The sequence below is a fragment of the Mastigoproctus giganteus genome, chromosome 8, assembly GCF_048544385.1.
Source record: "Mastigoproctus giganteus isolate SK-2022 chromosome 8, ASM4854438v1, whole genome shotgun sequence".
Classification (NCBI taxonomy): Eukaryota; Metazoa; Arthropoda; class Arachnida; order Uropygi; family Thelyphonidae; genus Mastigoproctus; species Mastigoproctus giganteus.
Window position 1 is genome coordinate 196,817,988 of NC_143582.1, and position 20,329 is coordinate 196,838,316.

General features: G+C 38.9%; 1 protein-coding gene across 1 annotated transcript in view; it reads left to right on the forward strand.

Annotated features, from left to right (window-relative positions):
- Positions 1 to 20,329, forward strand: part of LOC150082148 (ankyrin repeat and SAM domain-containing protein 1A-like) — a 38,767-nt gene that overhangs the window by 10,675 nt on the left and 7,763 nt on the right. The window contains exons 3-14 of the mRNA XM_090379133.1: positions 10,521 to 10,677; positions 11,061 to 11,135; positions 11,434 to 11,655; positions 11,765 to 11,840; positions 12,553 to 12,654; positions 12,764 to 12,962; positions 13,091 to 13,239; positions 13,504 to 13,544; positions 14,800 to 15,351; positions 18,449 to 18,614; positions 18,768 to 19,085; positions 19,254 to 19,375. Of these exons, the coding sequence (XP_090235259.1) occupies positions 10,521 to 10,677; positions 11,061 to 11,135; positions 11,434 to 11,655; positions 11,765 to 11,840; positions 12,553 to 12,654; positions 12,764 to 12,962; positions 13,091 to 13,239; positions 13,504 to 13,544; positions 14,800 to 15,351; positions 18,449 to 18,614; positions 18,768 to 19,085; positions 19,254 to 19,375 (2,179 nt within the window). The remainder of the gene's footprint in view (positions 1 to 10,520; positions 10,678 to 11,060; positions 11,136 to 11,433; positions 11,656 to 11,764; positions 11,841 to 12,552; positions 12,655 to 12,763; positions 12,963 to 13,090; positions 13,240 to 13,503; positions 13,545 to 14,799; positions 15,352 to 18,448; positions 18,615 to 18,767; positions 19,086 to 19,253; positions 19,376 to 20,329) is intronic.

A 20,329-nucleotide genomic window follows, 5' to 3' on the forward strand; every position in this document is an offset into this window, starting at 1 on the left:
TGTAACCAAGTTACAAAGGAGGTTAGGCAGACAAAGGCAGATTACGAGAAATCCTTGGCAAGGGATGCAAAGAAAAACAGCAATGAGTTCTTTACTTATGTAAACTCTAGAAGGAAGGGGATGAATCAGATTGGTCCACTTGATATTGATGGGTCAAGTGTTGATGATCCTGCTCAGGTAGCTAACAAACTAAATGAATATTTTGCATCGACATTCACACATGAGGAGTTATTCAGCGAGGGGAATGCCAGAGGTGTATTCAACTCTCGCAGTAAGCTACAGAATCTTGAAATAACTGGGAGTAAAGTGGAGGAGAAACTGTTGAAGATAAACACAAGAAAGGCACCCGGGATGGATGGGATCTATCCAGTTATATTAAAGGAGGCAACAAAGGAAATAAGCAAAAAAATATTATGAGAGCTTCCTTGGACTCAGGGGAGGTACCCATAGACTGGAAATGTGCAAATGTGACCCCAATTCACAAAGGAGGATCAAAGGCTGACACAAGTAATTATAGACCTGTGAGCTTAACTTCTGTTCCAGGAAAATTAATGGAGGCACTGGTTAAAGAAGCACTGCAGGATCATTTAGACAAGACTTCAGTTATAGCTCAGACACAGCATGGTTTTGTTAAGGGGAAGTCTTGCCTGACCAACTTGATTGGATACTATGATGCAGTCACAAAAGAACTGGATGCAGGGAATAACTTTGATATTATATACTTGGATCTTAGAAAGGCTTTTGATACTGTTGCACATGGAAGACTGCTACACAAATTGGAGCAGTGTGACATTGGAGGCAAATTGCTGCTATGGATAAAGGGGTGGTTGAGGGGGAGAAGACAGAGAACGGTAATCAATGGACACTGCTCATCGTGGACTAATGTTATTAGTGGAGTCCCTCAGGGCTCAGTGTTGGGTCCATTATTGTTTTCTGTATTTATAAATGATATTGATGATGGTATATCAAGCTTAATGTCCAAGTTTGCAGATGATACAAAGGTTGGCAGGGTTGTCAAGGACACTACTGACACTATGCTGCTGCAACAGGATCTGGAAAGGTTGAGCAGATGGGCTGAGAGGTGGCAAATGAAGTTTAACATTGACAAATGTAAAGTACTACACATGGGAAACAGCAACCCCAGAGCAACGTATCAACTCTGTGGTACTACACTGACAGTGGTAGAGAATGAAAGGGACTTGGGGGTGGTTGTGCAGGCAGATATGAAGTTCTCTGAGCAGTGCAGACGGACTGCAAGAGTAGCTCATGGAGTATTGCCAATGATATACAGGAATTTTTCCAGCAGGGATAAGGAGGTGATTATTCCATTGTATAAGGCAATGGTCAGGCCACACCTAGAGTACTGTATACAAGTCTGGAGGCCTCATTTCAAGAAGGATGTAGAGCTGCTGGAACAAGTACAGAGAAGGGCAACAAGATTAGTGAATGGAACAAAGGGGTGCTCTTACGAAGAAAGGCTTAAGTTTTGCAAATTACAGTGTCTGGAGACTAGGCACCTGCGAGGTGATCTGATAGAGGTGTATAAAGCCTTGAATGGTTTAAGCATGCTCAATGCTGATGGGATTCTTCCTCTAGCTCAGAAAAATCACCTGAGAGGGCATAAATTCAAATTGAGGAAAGACAGATGTAGGATAGACGTGCGGAAATTTGCCTTTAACCAGCGGGTGGTTGGTCGGTGGAACAGACTTCCATCCCTTGTGGTGGAGGTTGATAGCCTAAATAAGTTTAAGGCTCAGCTGGACAGGTATTTTGAACCAACAGAGGGGTAAAGTGGAAGTGGGTTTTTTTTTTTTTTTTTTTTTTTTGGCTGATGCTGCATAAGCTTGCTTTCTTGCATCAAATGCCTCTATTAATGCTAATGCTAATGCTAATGTTATGGGAGCCATCGACCCACCAGAGTCCCATTGCTAACACCACCACACAGGACTCTACCCCTCAATTGGGCGGAAGAATATCGGCACTGGACCTTGGATGATTGGAGACGGGTCCGATGAGTTCCGTTTCCAGTTATTTCGAGCGGAGGAGAGGGTGCATATCTGGCGAAAACCGCACGGAACTATGCACCCGTCATGTCAACAAGGAACTGTTCAGGCAGATGGACGGTCAGTAATGGTTTGGGCGTGTTGAACTGGCACATGTTGGGACCTCTGATACGTCTAGACGCATCTATGAACGGTCCAGATTACGTGTCCATCCTTGCAGACCATCTGCATACCTTCGTGGTCATCGTGCACCAATTGATTCTTCCAGCAGACAATGCGTAGTGACTAGAACATCGTTCGAAGACCGCAGATTTTGCCACCATGGAACAGCCTCCCCGTTCACCAGACATGAACCCTGTGGAGCATCTTTGGGATGCTGCGGAAAGGTCCCTTCGATCTTTGGATCCTCCACCCAGGAATGCGATGGAATTATGGACAGTGGTGTACGGATGGAAATACCTGTGGAACGCTTTCGTGAATTAGTGGGCTCAATGCCTCGCCGTGTGACTGCCCTTATCCGGGCGAAAGGTGGACCTACCCATTATGAGGTTGGTATCCCATGATTTGTGTCCACTCAGTGTACATCGATAATAGCTGAATGCTTCCAATGTGTGACGTCATGAGTCCACTGTGACTTTCATAGCAGCAGTCGAATAAAAAGCCAAAGGTCGACCGCTGCAACGATTATTTAAACGCAATTAATCATGATGTCCTACATGATCATTAAGGATTCATTATACAAAGTATAATCATGAAATTTAAAGTATGCGAAGAACATTCCTGTTTTTAGATTTCTGAAAAAAAAAAAAAAAACAGTTTTATATGAAGTTAAGATGGTTACTTCCGAATTTCATCTTTTTGTTGTTAATCCAAAACTGTTTTATAATGGTTTATTTATTTATTTATCGTATGCAGACTGCATTGTCTTCAATAATAAATCATAGCATAGCATGGTTTAATAAAATCTGTCTGAGGGGATCACAGCAGTAGTCTAAATTCACTCTCATGTTGCTGGAACCACTTTTATTCTGGCCATGCGCGTGGGGCATTATCCTGTTGGAAGGGCTCATTCGTAGATGGACACACTGCAGGCATGATTATTATTATTATTATTATTATTATTATTATTATTATGGGATGCGCCTGGTCATAAAAGAATTCCAGATAACCTGTGGCATATAAATGTGATTCCAGTGCTCTCAAGGGGGCCAATGTGCCCCACAAAAACACCCTCCACACTATTACACCACCGCCTGCAATTCTTACACCTGGAAGGATGGTTCCGTGGACTTGCTATTTTTGCCCTATTGTGGTTCCATCCCATCAACGAGAAACAGCAGGAACCAGAATTCGTCAGACAAAACAACCTTATGGCAATCCTTCATTGTCCAGTTCACTGCAACCGTAGATGGACAGGAGTAGAAACCGATGGTCGGTTGCAATACTCCATCTCTAAGGGGCTCTGAAATGCTTCTTTGGTTACTACTGTACTGGGTTATTGTTTGACTACTGTGGTCTTTCTGTTACTCTGTGCAAATTTTCTCAGCTTCCGTTGGCCTCTCGCATCTACGAGTTGTTTCCGACCACTTTTGGTTGAATGTTATTTAGTTATTGGTCCCCCAGTAGATTTCAAATCCATCACCTTAACCACTCGACCACGGCTGCACCAATCACGATACGCCCCCGAAATTTTCTTATATGAAAACTTCAGCAGAGTTGCAGTTTTCTAGATACTCATACCAGTGCATCTAGCACCGACAACCAGGCCAAGTTAAAAGTCACTTAAAATCTTTCATCTTGACCATGCTCGCATTGAATTGCACAATTGCACAATTGTGCAATTCAATGCGAGCCATGAATTATGAATTGCAATTCAATGTATGAATTGTAATTCAATGCAATTCATACATACCTCCCATAATCTCCTTTTTGAATTGCACAATTGTGCAATTCAAAAAGGAGATTATGGGAGGTATGTAACCCCCAGTGATATAGCCTTGTGTCCCCACGGCTGAGCTTAAATCTTTCTAGTGGATCTTCCTTTGGCTAAACAGCTTCCTAGTAAGGTCGTTCACCATCTCAAAAAGCATCCCGTATACTTCCATAGGATTTACCCTTGGAACATCTTACCCACATAGGCCAATATTCCCATTGCAGTGAAGCTTGTCACATACGGGATGGAGGTAGCCTCCATGGTGGAAATTCTCATTCAGCCATCTACACCGCGCAGATCCCTACGGAGCATCAATTAGCCATCCTTCCTAGATGAAACTTGACTGAAGTCCCTCCAGAAGCTCACGGAGAAAGCTTACAGGACAACAACTCATCATCAAGCCCACCTACTTACGCTCATCCAGCAGATGTGCATAAGGTGGGCTTGATGATGAGTTGTTGTCCTGTAAGTTGTCCTGCCCTTTTCTGACCAAAGACTACGTACAAGTGGTATGTTCAGTAAGTGATCAATAACTTACTGCAATCATTGTCATTACTAAATGTTTTTTAATAAATTTATACACTAAAAAATAACATTTTCCTTTAAGCACTGGAATTTCATAATTAACGAACCCACTTAATGATTCTATTAGAGCAGAAGGTACGTGATTGTCCACAAATTAACCACTTAAACATCGGCTTTTCAGCAAATTGGAAAAGGAGAACAAATCGCTGAAATCAGAAACACTTAAAAGTAATCTTATTGTCCACAGCGACACCAAAATTACATCTAATGAGAAAGTTTATTAAAAACCGCTGGAGATTATTTAATAATAACTTACGTGTGGTAATTTTCTCCATCTGTGGTAAGCAACTCAATGAACGTACGAAAATTGTTCACGAATCAGCGGACAGAATGATTATAATGCAGGAGGGAAGTGAAAAACAGCCAACAAGGCTTCTAGTGAATTCTAAAACATCCGTTAGTGGGTGGTTAACTTGCTGACTTCATCGCTATAGCGACGGATCTCCTACACCCTTATTATTAGGAAATGAATCAAATGTTTAGAGTATCGCATTTGGCAAATGCGCCTCTGCTTCTAGAGTTGCTGACGCGTTGGAGACACTTTTATGTCCCAAATTGGTATTGGGAAACTAATTTTTAGCGTGGGTGGGCTTGCGTAGAGGCGATAGTATTGCAACTTGTCTTAGAAGCAGTCGTAGAGTCTCGGATAAAATACCGTAGGAGTAATTAAAGGAGGGGCTGAGGTTCGGTTTCATTCTAATTACATTATGGTTGGATTGTTCTGGTATTTGATGTGGTATGACATAAATATGGAGTTGTCGAATCATATTTCGGTTAGATCTTTTTAATATGGACTCTTGAAGTATTTATAGGGCATGGAGAAAATAATGGAAACACCTGAGATATAGGTATGCAGTAATATGGTGCTGGACCACCCATTGCTTTTAAAACTGCTTCTATTCTATGTGGAACAGATTCAAATAAATCTTGAACTGTCTTAAGAGGAACATCGGATTATTCTTCACAGAGGAACGTTTCAAGCTCCTTGAGTGGTGTAGGTGGAAGAAATTTGCTTCTCACTTTCTTGGGCAAATATGCCCACATTGCTTAATAACGTTCAATTGATTAACAATTTTCGTTGTTAATCAATTAAATTGTCTTTAAACGGAAATCATGCCCCAGAGTAGAGCAGCAAAGCAACGAGCACAAAGTAGCGAGTGTGCTGTGACTTTGGGGGAGAACAACTCGAACAATCCGAAGGGGGCGATTCTCCAACGCATCACAGCCTAAAAAAATGCGCAACTTGTGCAATGTTTGTGGAACCTATTGGAACAGGACATCATCTAGCCAAAGAGGATGTCTTTGTTTGTGTTAGGTGTAAAGAGTGTGTCAAGAAATTAGGCGGCAACTGAGCGTTCTGATGGGCGTCTATGAGAGTTTGAAGAGTAGGGGTAGATGCCCTCGAAAGAATTAAAATGAGGGACCCATCAAGCTCTCAGCTACCCAATTCAATGCTAGAGCTCACTTTTGTGCATCAGACAATACAGAGGCAATCTTGAGGGCAGAATGATGTAGTCCCACAAGAGCTAGTTATTGTCGGTGACTCTATTGTCAGGGAGACGAGAAATATAGGTGGAATAGGACCAGGGTATGTCTGCCAGGGGCAAAAGTTGATGACGTTGTAGAGCAGATATCATCTTTTAAGGGTACAAAGGGTGATATTATTGTGCACATTGGCACATATGACATTAAAGTCGGAGATCTGCAGATTTACTGAACAAGTACAGATCAATGTTGAAAAAAAGTTGCGAGTTAGGGTTGAATTTGAAAATGTTTGCAATTCTGCCAAGACACGATAGGAGGGAGCGTATGATGAGAGCCATGTCAATCATTTCGGCCCCGGAGAGATTGTGCAAGGCTCACGGGGTAGAATTTTTCTCAGCATGGTCCGTGTTTGTTAATAGGAGAGATTTCTTCTACAGGGATGGGATACACTTAAATAGAAAGGGTGCAAGAATATTTGCTGATGGTATTGAGGCATTCTTAGGTGGGTCAGAAAACTGCTAGCTAGGGGAGGATCACAGACTAATAGCTTAACAAGAGCCGCAGGCAGAGGTGAAAGTGATTCTTGCACTGCTTCTATTGGAATGAGCAGCATCCTGGAAAGCAAGGTGCAGGGTATTTCAGACCCTGCTGTGGGTCATCATGAAACAAGTAAATACATGGGCTGTGTTAGGGTAACTAAAAGTAGAAATACGTGCATGTACACAAATGCTAGAAGTATAGTAAACAAATTTGATGAATTTGAAGTGCCGGGCAAGACATCAAAGGCAGATATTATTTGGATATCAGAGACGTGGTGTCACTGAAGAGTGACAAGAATTATAAGTTTACAATATAAATTCAGTTTACAGTCTATTAAAAGCCAGCCAAAGTCTTGAACTTCAGTGAATTTTATGCATCTGTCGATGGCATGTGATGGACTGGTATACGGAGTGACTTGATCGTGTTTGTCGAGATTCACTGGAGGTCGATGCTTCGATGAAATGCTTCCAGGATATTCTTCCTGTATTTCTTGTCATCCAATAGTTTGTTGGGGTTAATTTGCAGATTGTTGAAATGTTCCATAATGTTTGATGATTACATATCTCTAAGACGGACAAGGTTGGTGAGAGTCGACCTATATCGTCGAGAGATGGTGTAGGTCGAGACGATATGGTGAGAGAGCGATCTATATGTCGCTCTCTTGGATGGGTGCTTGAAGCTAAGATTATTTCTTACACGTTGGGAGAATCAATCCTATTAGTTAACGCTTTGGTAAGAGTGATGAGGTTCTTTTCCAGAATTTTGATTTTCCATGGTGTCATATTCATGTTTGCATGTAGAATAGACCTAGAGATGGTGAACGGATTCCCATGGATCCTGTTCAACCACCTCAGAACCCAATATTCAATTGCCAGGTATTTTTTTACAATACTTGATGGGGCTGAGGACCATAACTCAGACGCGTATAAAGCGATGGGCGTCAGACACCTTTCAATATATTTGCATATTAGGAACGTATTTTGGCAGCCAACAAGCTCCTGCCTGATCGCCCAGAAGGCTGCATATGTTTTCCTTTTTGTGTATATGATATGGTTCTGGAAAGTAAGGTTTTCATCCCAGATGAGACCAAGATCCGTATGAGATGAAACTTTTGTGACCTTATTGCCATCCATCATATTAGATGTTGAATGGAATTTATGGGTTGATCCTCACAGACCAGCAAGACCTTTTGTGGATTTATTGGATAATTGTTTTCTAAAGCAGCGTGTTCGAGAGGAAACATGAGGAACCAAAACTCTTGATATGGTTATCAGCAGTGATTCTTCATGCATTAAGAATCTGCAGGTAAAAGACCCACTGGGTGGCTAGCTATAGCGACTGTGCCATAATTTTCAACTTTATGAAGTTTTCATCGAACTGTTTTGCTAAAAAGTGGATTTGTTTAATTGACCTCTTTGGCATCCAGACTTTTTTTATGATCACTTCTAAATAAACATCAGCTTTCATCGTCTTTCCTTCACAGTATTACTTGCAAGAAAGAAACAAACTGGTGTTTCCATTATTCTGTCCACCGCTTATATTTTTGTAAATATTTGTCCAAATGTTTTTAACCAAGGCAAAAGAAACCTTGCAGGGACCTCTAAAATTATAAAGAAAAATGATCTAAATATTGTCCACTTTATTGGTGTAAAATCATCGAAGTAATTGCAATGATTTAGCAAATTACCTTTCAATAAATGATTAACTTACACTGTTTTACAATCTTAGGCAGATTTATTTTTATAAATCTCACGTGCTGAGCATAATCTAAGAGAAAGAGAGCAGAAACTGCAAAAGAAAAATGGTTAGAGAGAGATGGGTAGATGGGTCGATAGACAGATAACAAAGAGAGAGAGAGTGAGCGAATAAAATAATTATGGAGGCGAATAAAGAAAAAGAAAGGAATGACGAAAAGATGGACTACTTCTTTATTCTAAGAGCAGATTGTTGTTGAAGGAGAGGCGGTCGAAATGAATACATTTGTGCGCTTTAAAGCCATCTCATGAATTCCAATTCGAAATGGAATATTGATTTGTGACCAGAACTGACTTTACACCGACTTTACTAAGAGTGGTGAAAGATATAATCATGGCTTTGGGCCATAAGCTCGAGTGCGTTTCCTTAATCCAAGTAAACAAATCGCCACTACTTGGCACATTTTCTTCTTCTCTTTCGCTCTCTTTGGCCCATAAAGCCCTTTGCTGCCATGCAACGATACTTTGTATCGTACAAATGATCAAAGAAACCCTACAACTCTGGCTCGTAATCCTTGACGCCTTTTCCACTTGTCGATTCTCGACAATTACGTGGAGCTGATGGTTGCACCTTATCATTTACTCGTGTGCGTCGGATAGAACGAGCCGTGTGCAAAAGATAACTCGGGCGTTAAACGTGGATTACACCTTCCTTCTATTCTTCAAGGAGGGCATTCATGCTTATATTGTGTTAACGTAAATCAATACAGATCTACGATGACGCTTTCAATGCACGCTTTAATAACAGGCGCTCGCTATTTGATGTTTCGATGTCTCATTAACACTTATTTTTTTTCTCCTCTTCTTATTTTCATGGAAGAAAGAATTTGTTAGCACTCATATTTTGCAAAGTTCCAAACATCGTAAAAGAAAAGTGTTTTTTCTTTTTTGTTTTGCGCAATGGCCGAAGATGTGACACTTTCATAAATCACTTCCGGTTTGCAGCTTTGCCTTTTAAAGATTCTTTGATGTGTTTTTATATGGTGTTTAAAGAAATTTCCGAAAAAAAATTAATAGATCTATTCAAAAGGTAAGAATTTCCTATAAAATTTAAGAACTCGATTTGTTTACTTAGATTTGATGAGTTTTTTTTTCTGAACTAAGCTACTGTATGTTGAAACGTGGAAAGATAATTTAGGATGTGACGTCATTTTTGTCATTTCCGTCTCGCAGTTTCGTTACCAGTTAGTTTTACTTTAGTCTGATATACTTAGTAGGTGGCTCCAAAGATATTTTCACATAAAAAAAAAGGAAATTTGTTTGTCTGCTTTGAGTTTTGTTTATTTTTACAAGTATTACAATGACATGGCATATACTTTTCTATATTCTTTTGGAAAATGTTATTTATTTGTAGTAACTCGTTTCAAGGCATTGCTTTTCCAAAAGGTCAATTGATTGATGTATGAAATGAATTCTGAGTACTTTTTCGGTATCTAGGATATCGGTTTTAAACAAATTATATGATATTTGCTTTGCTTTTATTTTTTTTAATTATTTGAGACTGAAACTAAAATTTGAAGCACATTTCAGTGAAAATAAAAACATACCTTTTCTTTATTTGATCGTGAATAAAAAAAATCACTTCAGGAGTCGCCAGTTCCTCTAAAAAAACAAAAAAACGCATGTGTTTAAAATTTTAAAATCGAGCAGTTAGAACTGAAGTTATGAACGATGTAACGTTTTATGTCCACGCCCACTATTTACTCTACCGAATCAACGTTAGTGAATGAGTTAGCGTCATTTAGGAAGTGACGTCATTTGCGTCATTTCCGTCTCGCATTTTCGTTACCAATTGGTTTTAATACAGTCCGAAATATTTTGTATGAACGATGTCACGTTTCATGCTCGCGCCCGCTACTTACTCTACCGAATTAACGTTATGGGCTAAGTCTATGGACATGTGTTTTTGTAAGGGCCGGCTCCTAGAACGGCAGTTCAACCCTTCCTCGTATCTCTGTGACGGACGGTACCATTGTAAAAGGGCCAGCTATGTGAGTAGTTTAGGTTTGTATGTTCTGTTCCTATGTTCGGGTCACTTGGCTGCCCAGAAGCATCAATCACCTGGAGAAATGATTCTGGGTACTCGTCCACAGTTGGGTAGGTGGGCCAGTCCTAGTAAAGTTCAATCGTGGCAGCCAATGAATTGAAAGTAGAAAAGCCAAATTTTAAAATTTGGCTTTGTCAGCAATGCCTACTTGAAATGTTTATTTTTTATGTTAGGGATATCGTTTCGCTTCTGCTCCAGTACGAGGCATCAACTAACGTGGTCGATCACAAAGGTTCAACCCCTCTTCATCTGGCTGCCTGGACAGGAAACACAGAAATAGTACAACTGCTTCTCGAACAAGGACCATCTCAGCCTAACGTCAATCTAGCGGTAAGTGGTACACTCAAATATTGTTCATCTGTTTTTTTTCTAGAACCTTTTAGGTAGTAGGAGAATAATTTTGAGTCTCAAAATTTCGTAGAATTTCCCTGCCTTTTTTTAGAAGAAAAAACTAATTTATTGAAAATTCGCACCTGATTTAACTAATTCAATTACGCATTTGCTTTTAAATTTTACAATAGATTATTAATTTGGTTGATTAAATTTGAAATTTATTTAAAATTGGATCATATTTATGAAAACAGGAGCTTCCGCATACTTTTTGGAGGGTAGTATACTTTTAAATATTTTTCACGCTTCCATTTTAATTTGTTAAAAGAATGGATTCCTCATTTCTGAATAAAATTTCCATCATATTGGTTGTCTCTTAACAGAATCATGATCATGAGACCGCTCTCCACTCAGCAGCTCAATATGGTCACACAGATGTGGTTTCTTTACTCTTAAAGGTAATATATTTTTTATTTTAAATAATAAAAATTATAGACATTTATAAATAACTTTTTTTTTATTTATGATTTTTTTCTTTCTTTCAAAATATTGATTTGTCTCTTACATTAATACAAATACACCTTAATTATTAATAGTCCAAGAGAAAGAATGCTTCATGGGGGATGTTCCTATTTCATGGGGGGGTTTGCTGTTTTTCATTTTTGATGAATATGAAATCGGCTGTTTTTTTTAGGGGGGGGGGGGTTAGTGAATTTTGCTTTTAGTCTCTTTAACCCTTTCCTAATTGCATTTTAGCATGACAGTACTCCAACGATACGAAACTTAAAAGATGAATCTCCTCTGGATCTCGCATCTCAATATGGTCGCCTTGAAAGTGTGGAGTTACTCGTATCAAAACATCCATCTATTCTTAAAGAATCTGCTAAGAAACACTCACCTCTGCATTTAGCAGCAAGAAATGGGCATAAACAAGTTGTAAAGGTGCTTTTAGATGGAGGATTTGACGTGAATTATATGGTAGGTAAAACTGGAGAACAAATTATATTAGACAGAAAATTAAACAATATGTGCATAATAAAAACAATCAGCTTTGCAGAATTCAAACTGTTTCATTACTGTATTCCAGGTTGAAAGTGGAACTGCATTACACGAAGCTGCTCTATATGGGAAGGTGGAAGTTGTAAAAATGCTCTTGGATCATGGTAAGGGTTTTGAGATGATAACTAACTTTTAACAGTGAGAGTTCTTTAATCAAAAAAACCTGATGCGAATTTTTGAACTTATTAATAACAATAATAAGTATATAAAATATCTCTTGATATTTTTAGATATTTTAAATAATACTTAAAAATATTTTTATAATTAGAAATAACATTAAAGTTACGATGAAATTTAAAAAAAAAATTAGAAATATTCAGTAAAAATATAACGAAAACTGATTTAAAAACAATATAACAAAATGTGAGATATCACAAGTTGTTGAACTCGTCTAATGGACGAGTTCAACAACTTGTGAGTAGAAAATCAAAACATTGCCATCAAAACATTTTATAACAATATAAAATTTTGTTTTTATTAAAATAGTAAATATTAAATTTAGTATTTATTAAATTAAATTAATAATAAAGATATACTAAATAAATTAAAATGATAAATAATTTAATTGATTAATTAAATAACTAAATTAATATTAAAATATATGAAATAATTTTTTTATATAAACTATAAAATAAAAGCATTTTTAAAATGACCAATAAAATAAAGAAATTAATAAAATAAATAATAGATAAAATTATTTAAAAATCATGATCTTATTTGTGTACAGAAATCCCATATTTTATTTTGGTTATTTATTTTGGCATTTGGCATTATCTTATACTTTTGTACGTCTTATATATTTTTTTTTCGTTTCAGGTGCTGACGTTAATCTGGAAAATAGTCAAAAAAGGACAGTATTTGATTTATTAGACGATCTCAACACTGCTATATCTAAACAAATAGCGAAAATCATTAAAGGTAAACACCTTTTTTAAATTTGAAAAAAATACTGTTAACTATTTTTATTGACAAATATGTAAGGCAATAATATCTCAAAACTTACACGTCATTTTATTTTCTATTACAGACCACACAACAGCAACAAGCAGAGCAGATGAGATTAGTAAATCAGTACCTTCTATTTCTCCATCGAGCTTTCTCTCCTTGTCCACCACTGGATTTTCTAGTCCAGAGAGAATTAGTATTCATGGTTTTCCTCTACAAACTACTTCTCCCCTTTCTGAAAATAATGATCTCGCTGGCAATAGAAGTAAGAGGTCATCAGGGTAGGTGTACTCTTTTTGGAGAGCGGATTATTGGAATTGTTTTTGCCAAAGGCTGAAAATAAATTTTGATAATGAATTGTGTATTCTTATAGATTTATATTAGTATTTTATATCCCCCCTCCCTTCAGGGAAAGTGATTCTCATCGTACACTCACGTCAAAATCAAGAGAGTCCAGTTCTGAACAATTGTCCATCAGTAGTCGGAGTCCCTCGGTTTATGAAACCCCTCCGCTTTCCAGGGAGCTGGACACCCTCTCGTTACAATCTCAACCACCAGGTATGTAGAAAATTCTTCATTATATTGCATGCATAAACGCCTTCTTTCTATTTTTTAGACGCAAGAAATAGCTGGTTTTATTAAGGGAAAGAAAGCTGTAAATACATGGTAAAGTTTCTTATTTCCTTCCGAATAATCCCATATTTGAAGATTTTGGGAATTTTTCTTTCTTTCTTTGTTACCCTATTTTATTTTAAATTAAATAATTTTTTTAATTATTGCTAATCGTTAATAAATATCTGAAAAATGGATGTTATGTTTCAGAGGTGCCAATCAGGACCGCTGCGTCTGGTGGGAAACCCCCGGTGAGTGTCCTTTGAATTCACTTTTAATTTGATCATTTTTCTTGATTTTTTTCAGAAGAAAGTGTGTGCGTGTGCGTGTGTGGTAGGCAGGCTGTAGATTGATGGTTTTGTTTTTAAGATTCATTGATTTTCCTTAAAAAATTCCTGTGGGTAAACGATCGTGAGCACAGTTTTAAAATTGGGATGGCTAATTGTCGTGATCAAGATTGTGGATGCTAACCAAAATTGCTAGGCTACTTACACACACACACATTTTCTCTGTTAAGGTCTATAAGATGCTCACTTTGAGATTACCAGGTGTAATTCACATAGTACTATTTCTTTGCAACGTAATATATACACAGGATGAAAATTTATTGGCTGAATGGAAGTGCCACTGTACAACCACTCGAATTTCAGCGAACTGGCGATAGATCAGAGGAGAATAGAAGATTTCAACACTGGCCAAGTGGCACAACGGATTAAAGAAGTTCGCGGATTTGTGGCCACAACGACCATTCTCAAAGAGTTGTCAAGAAATGTCTTCCAGTGGCTTCATCGATGGCGCAAGTGCATACACTTCGAAAGAGTTTATTTCGAAAAGGAGAGCCACGGATTTTCACCATCATGCCAACAACGAATAGTCAATATCCACCAAGATGCCATGGATTTCCGCCGTCTAGAACAACGGAAGAACGTCGTGTGGTAGATGAATCACATTACCATTTGTTTTCCACTGATGGTAGGCAGAGAGGATGACGAGAACCTTACGAAAAGATGGATCCTGCTAGCCTTGTGAAAATAATCCAAGCATCTGGAGGTGGTATCATGGTATGGGGAATGTTTTGTTGGCACGGAATGGGTCCGTTGATACCAGTTGAAGGTCGAATGTCATCAAGGGAGTATAATTAATCAAATGCACCGATTGCAATTATACCTTACACTTTCATTAGGTGATGGAACATTAAGTGAAGGCACAAGGAACGTTACTAAAAAGAACAACGTTATGTTTTACAAATCATTGTTCGATATTTCGCAGTAGCATATGCGTAGCTGGTTTTAATTTAATTTGTTATTTAGGAAGAAAGAAATACAGGAAAGGGATTTATGAAAAAAAAAAAAGGGGGGGGGGGTTCCTCTAGTTTCTTTAACAGACATGAAACTGTGGTAGCGAATCTGGGGTAATTATGCATGTCATGTAGCGATCTCTTCTTCTCGGGGAGATCTTAATGAGATACATTCGACTTTGTAACTGAGTCTTTTGTGTCCGTTTCAGCCTCCTGCAAAGCCACCCCGGAAATCAGTGACTTCGCTGTCTCCTGGCAACAAGAGTCCTCACAGTCTGCGCTACTCATCGGCCGCATTTGAATACTTCTACCTCGCTACTTCCGGTGACGGGGATGCGAACCAGGACGGAGGCAACTTCGAAGGATTAGCCAGTTACCATAGCAAGGAAGGAAACGAATTTTTCTCTAGCTTCGACGGTAACAACGCTAAGCGAAACGAGATGTCTAACGGGAAAGTCCCCGAGTCTTCCCCTTTCAGCACCCTTTATGATGACATCGCCAGCGGAAGAATCTCAGACTGGGCAAAGAGTACGCCGACCTCCCATAGGCGAAGGTTGGCAGGGGAGCACGGGATTACTCCTTGTGGAGAACGGGAACCTCCCATCAAACCAACTACTTTAGATTTGAGAAACAAGAGGGCCACTGTTCAACTTCCAGTAAGTCCAACCAACTATCAACAACCGCCAACACCCGATTTTCCACCCCCTTCTCCAGGAACAGCTGTCTTTGGAATCCACGAGAAGATGAGGCCTCTCAGTCAGGTCAGTACAATAAAAGTTTTCCTGTTGCTAAAAATAATCAATAGAATGGGCTTTCGAATATTAATTTATCGTGCACTTAGCGATTCTGAGTTTATTATACACTGAGTGGCAACTTCTTTAGGTGCACCTACACTTTTGGTCACGGATAGATGCTAAGAAAAAGACATGGTTACAATCGGCTCAGGAACACTAATCCTGGACAGTGGAAGATTTGAAAAATATTGCTTGCTGTAACGGATCCTGGTTCCTTCTCTTTCACTTTGATGGAAAGATCAGAATATGGAGAAAACACCATGAGTCAATGGACCGTCCTGCTTGTTGTCAACAATGTTGGATGACTTCTTCCAACAGAATAATGCGTCATGTCAGAAGGCAAGAATTGTGAAAAACGTGTTCTAGGAACATGAGATTGAATCTTCGTACTGTAATGGCCCTTCTCAGTCAGATAGATCTGAAGGATCTATCTGACTTAGCATCTGTGAGTTGAAGTGCAACGAGCTCTTCTGTGTATTGATCCACAACCATCCAATTTGCAACACTTGTGGAAAGCAATTGACTCGTCGTAGATTGGCATCCCTGTGGCACTCTTTCGACACTCCGCTGTCTATGCCACTGTGAATCCAGGCTGGTCGGAGGGTTAGGAGAAGAAGGGAGGACCTACTTGCTATTAAATAGGTGTACTTAATAAAGTGACCAATCAGTGTATATAATATTTAGAACATGTTTGTCAGTAGTTTGGGGTAGCCTTCTTTATCTAATTTATTAATTCTAAAACAGAGGAAAGGTCAATATTGGTTTCATTTCATAAAAAATACATTAAAAAATAAAATTTTAAAAAATAAGCTTCTCTGGGCCAAAACCTTTCCCATCTCTTCAACTAATTCATTCCGGCAATGACCCCATTTGCGTCTCAGTGTTCGGTTGACACTTACCATGAACTTTGACCTGACAACATGACAAGGGTTTTAGGAGCAGTTTGAAAAGCCGTGACCTCTGGGCTACGTTTCATCTTTGATGTGACGATAAGATTATCCTCTCTTCTTTGATCCCCGTAATGTGGCACACGGTCGCTTAGAGGAGATTAAAATATTCCGTCATCTTGGACGGCGGCAATTTTAGAATAACAAAACCACAGCAAGGAACCAAACGTATCCGGTTATCTTCTCTGTCTATCTTGTCTACCGAGCTAGGAGATGCTGCGCCACCGATGCTAATATCGTTGTAACCGCTGCTAGTAAAGCTCTTCCCTCCCCCCTCTAGCTTCTTTCTCGATCCCTGTCGACTTGCTCTCTACTTCTTTCTTTCTTTTTTGTTTTTCGTACTCTGTGCACTTCTCATATTCGACTATTGGCTTTCACAATGACACATTATACGCTGATGCAGTCTCGATATTTTGTTTGTTTGCAGGATGAAAAATCGGAATTTTTAGAAGAAAGAAACCCAGCAGTTCTTACTCAAAATGTATTAATACAATCCCTAAAAGGGGGCTGTTTTTTCCATCCAAAAATGAAGGGATGTTCAGTGAATATATACAATTATTTTTAACTTTTTTTGTTTAATTTAATTATTTTTTTTTTTTTTTGCTGGTAAAGATATTAGGAAATAAGATAAAAGTGAATTAAAAACGATATTAGTTATTTTATTATCCGATTAAAACGATGTTTGTTATTTTAGGTTGATTACGTGTAAAAACGTAGTCACTTCCAATGATCCTAAGTCCAAGCGCTGTCACTATCTCTGGGGAAACAACAGAGTCCTCAGGTCGTTGGTAAAACATAACCCAAAACATAACCGTAGCCAGGTGGGAAGGAGCAGCAGTGCGTAGCACACGCTTCTTGATTAGACCGGGATTCGAGCCCGTGACCACCAAATACGGAGGATGCGGAAAGGTCATGGAATGACCACCGCATATTCCCGGAGCAATATGGCCTTAGTTGCTAATGCTCCTAAAAACCAAAACAACAACAAACAACAACAACCCAAAGAAACGTTATTTTATAAACCTATCTCAATTACGTCCTCTATTATACCCATCCGTGGCATGATCAGACATACTGTAAGTTCCACCGTACCTTTTGTACACTACCGTTGTACTGCGTTGTCATATGGCTACTTGTAGCTTGCCTGCTAGACTTCACCTTTCTTCTAACCTTCTGTCTCCAGCCACAGGCTTTTCATTGTTGGATGTTTTCTGGTTGTTGATCCAAGAATGGTTCAACAACCAGAAAACATCCAACAACGAAATTATGCGTAATCACCCAGGCAATATACTCATACCCAGACATTTGTCCTTAATACTCGAACCCAGACATTGGTCCATGATACTCTTATCCAAACATTGGTCCTTGATACTCGTACCCAGACCTTGGTACTTGATACTTGCACCCGGACACTGGTCCTTGGTACTCGCTCCCGGAAAACGGTCTTTGATACTTATACCCAGATCTTTGACACTCGTACCCAGATATTGATCCTTGATACTGGTATCCAGACATCGGTCTTGATACATGTACCCAGACATTGGTTCTTGATACTCGTATTCAGACATTGGTCCTTGATACTCGTACCCAGACATCGGTTCTTGATACATGTACCCGGACATTGGTCCTTGATACTCGTTCCCAGACATTGGTACTCGATACTCGCACTCGGATACTGGTCCTTGATACGCGCACCGGAAACCGGTCTTTGATACTCGTACCCAGATACTGATCTTTGATACTTGAACCAAGACATTGGTCCTTGATACTCGAACCAAGACATTGGTCCTTGATACTCGTATCCAGACATTGATCCTCGATACTTGTACCGGCACGTCTGGCGCCGACTACAAACGCGTGACACTATCTTTGACGAGTTGGCCGATTCCCTGGGTGATTGAGAGGACCTAATAAACTGTCCATTCAGTGTACTCTTTATTAAATATTATCGCTACCAATATTTCCGATGATTGTCACTGTATTTTTGACCCCTACAAAGTCATCTTACGAAATTTAACTCCATCATTCCTAGAAAGGTTAAAGTTCACAAATCTTGCCTGCAACTGAGGAAATGAATTCTGGCTTTCTCATTAATCCAACCGTTTTCCTTTTCTCAGCAATACAGAAACAAGCGGCTGTCCCGTGACATAGAAACGCTGACAGAAGACGAACTGTTCGCTATTATCGATTCCAAGGGGAAGGTTAAGTTGACGCTACGGAAGGAAAACAAATCCGTCTCTACGGATACGATAGAAGAGGTGGTGGATGACGATCCATTCGCAGGTAAAATGTTCTCCTCCAGAATTTTGTATTTCAGAACAGCAATAGCAAAATTCCCTTAAAATTTAATCAATTTTTAAGACAGCCAAATTTTCCTTTCGATGTCTTCTTTAATTTTCCTTTTCTCCCTCTAAATTATTCTTTCTGTTCTTATAGGATTGTGCCGAGGATCTACCAAATGTCCCGCTTCGTGCACGTGTGACCAACAGATGGTGGGGAAATCGGCAAAAGATAGAGTTACGCCTCATCACGAGGTTAATTTATCAAGCAGGACCAAGGTGTTAATCCGAGAAGATTTGGATGGTAAGGTGGACAAAGGGAACATGTCTTTAATGAGTCCGTTGGAGGAAAATGCTGAGTGGTTGGATGTGGCCGATTTAATGGTGTCCTATGGAGGTGGTCTGTCAAGGGAGTCTGTGTTCGCAAGAGAGATGGAGGAACAGTTTTTGAAAACGATGATACAGCTTCGAAAAGGTATTTTCTGCATCCTTTCTACTACTCCTACTAAGAAGGAGAACTGTTCCTAGAGCATCAAACTAGTTGGTAGAACGATTATCCATCATTAAATTTAAATAAGAAGTTTGAATTATTTCTTGTTTTATTCTCCTGATATATTCATTTAAAACTTAACTTTTCTTATAGAATTCCAGCAGACATCTTTGAATAAAGGTTTTGCAACGATAGCTGATTGGTTAAAGAGTTTGGAATTGTCAGAATACACGGATATCTTCATATCAAACGGCTTTGACGATGTGGAATTTCTTGTGAGTAAGACTTATAATTTCTTTATACTAATTTAATTCTAATCTCCAAGTCGAATTTCAAACATGGCTGCCTGGTCGCCAATGGCAACCAGTCAGCCATCTTTGTCGAGCCTTGGTTATAATAAGCAAAACTTATATTTTTGAATTAAACTTATAATTCTGAAGTCAAGGCTCAAAATATGATGATATATTTTGAGTCTTGACTTATAATTTCTTTTGTGATTAATTTTATTGTCAATTGAAATCGAAAAGAATTTTTTTTTAAATAATTATTTCAGTAGCTGTCAGGACAAATCTTAGAGAGTTCAAGGGACTCAGGTAGGAGAATTACTATTGTGTAAAAGGACAGGGAAGAGTTCTTGCTGCTAGGATTGAGGGCAGGGCGTTTTGTTGGGCCAGTTTAAGTCCTGGTTCCATGACCAAAGCCCGCTGCAAGCAACTGCACTAAATAATATTATCATTTATGAAAAACACTTCCAAAAATTCAGCAAGAGAAAGACGCATTTAATTCTAATTATAGCATTTTAAGCATGCACAATGGCAGCAAGATATCCAGGTAAGTAGCCAGAGGGCCCTCAAGACACCAACAAAAATTCCCATAGAACCGTAATAGGGTCTGTCTTTATCAATAAGCTCTCCCCCTCCTCCTTCAGCGGAGAAATAAAAGGGCGTAACTATCCTTCTCACATGACGCGTTAATCTAGAGAAAATTTCAAAAATAAATGGCAAAAGAATTGTCGTTCTAGAGAGCCCAATTCTCTCTCTCTCTATCAAACAAAATATAATACAAGTGGATGGCTAGACACCGACGGATTTTAATATATATGATACTCTACTCGTATAGCATCCATGTAATAACTGTATATAACAAAGCATTTGGAGTATTTTAGGGGAAAATAAAGTACTACGCGGATTTTGAGGCTTACTTAAGTGACATAAAAAAGAAAACTTGTC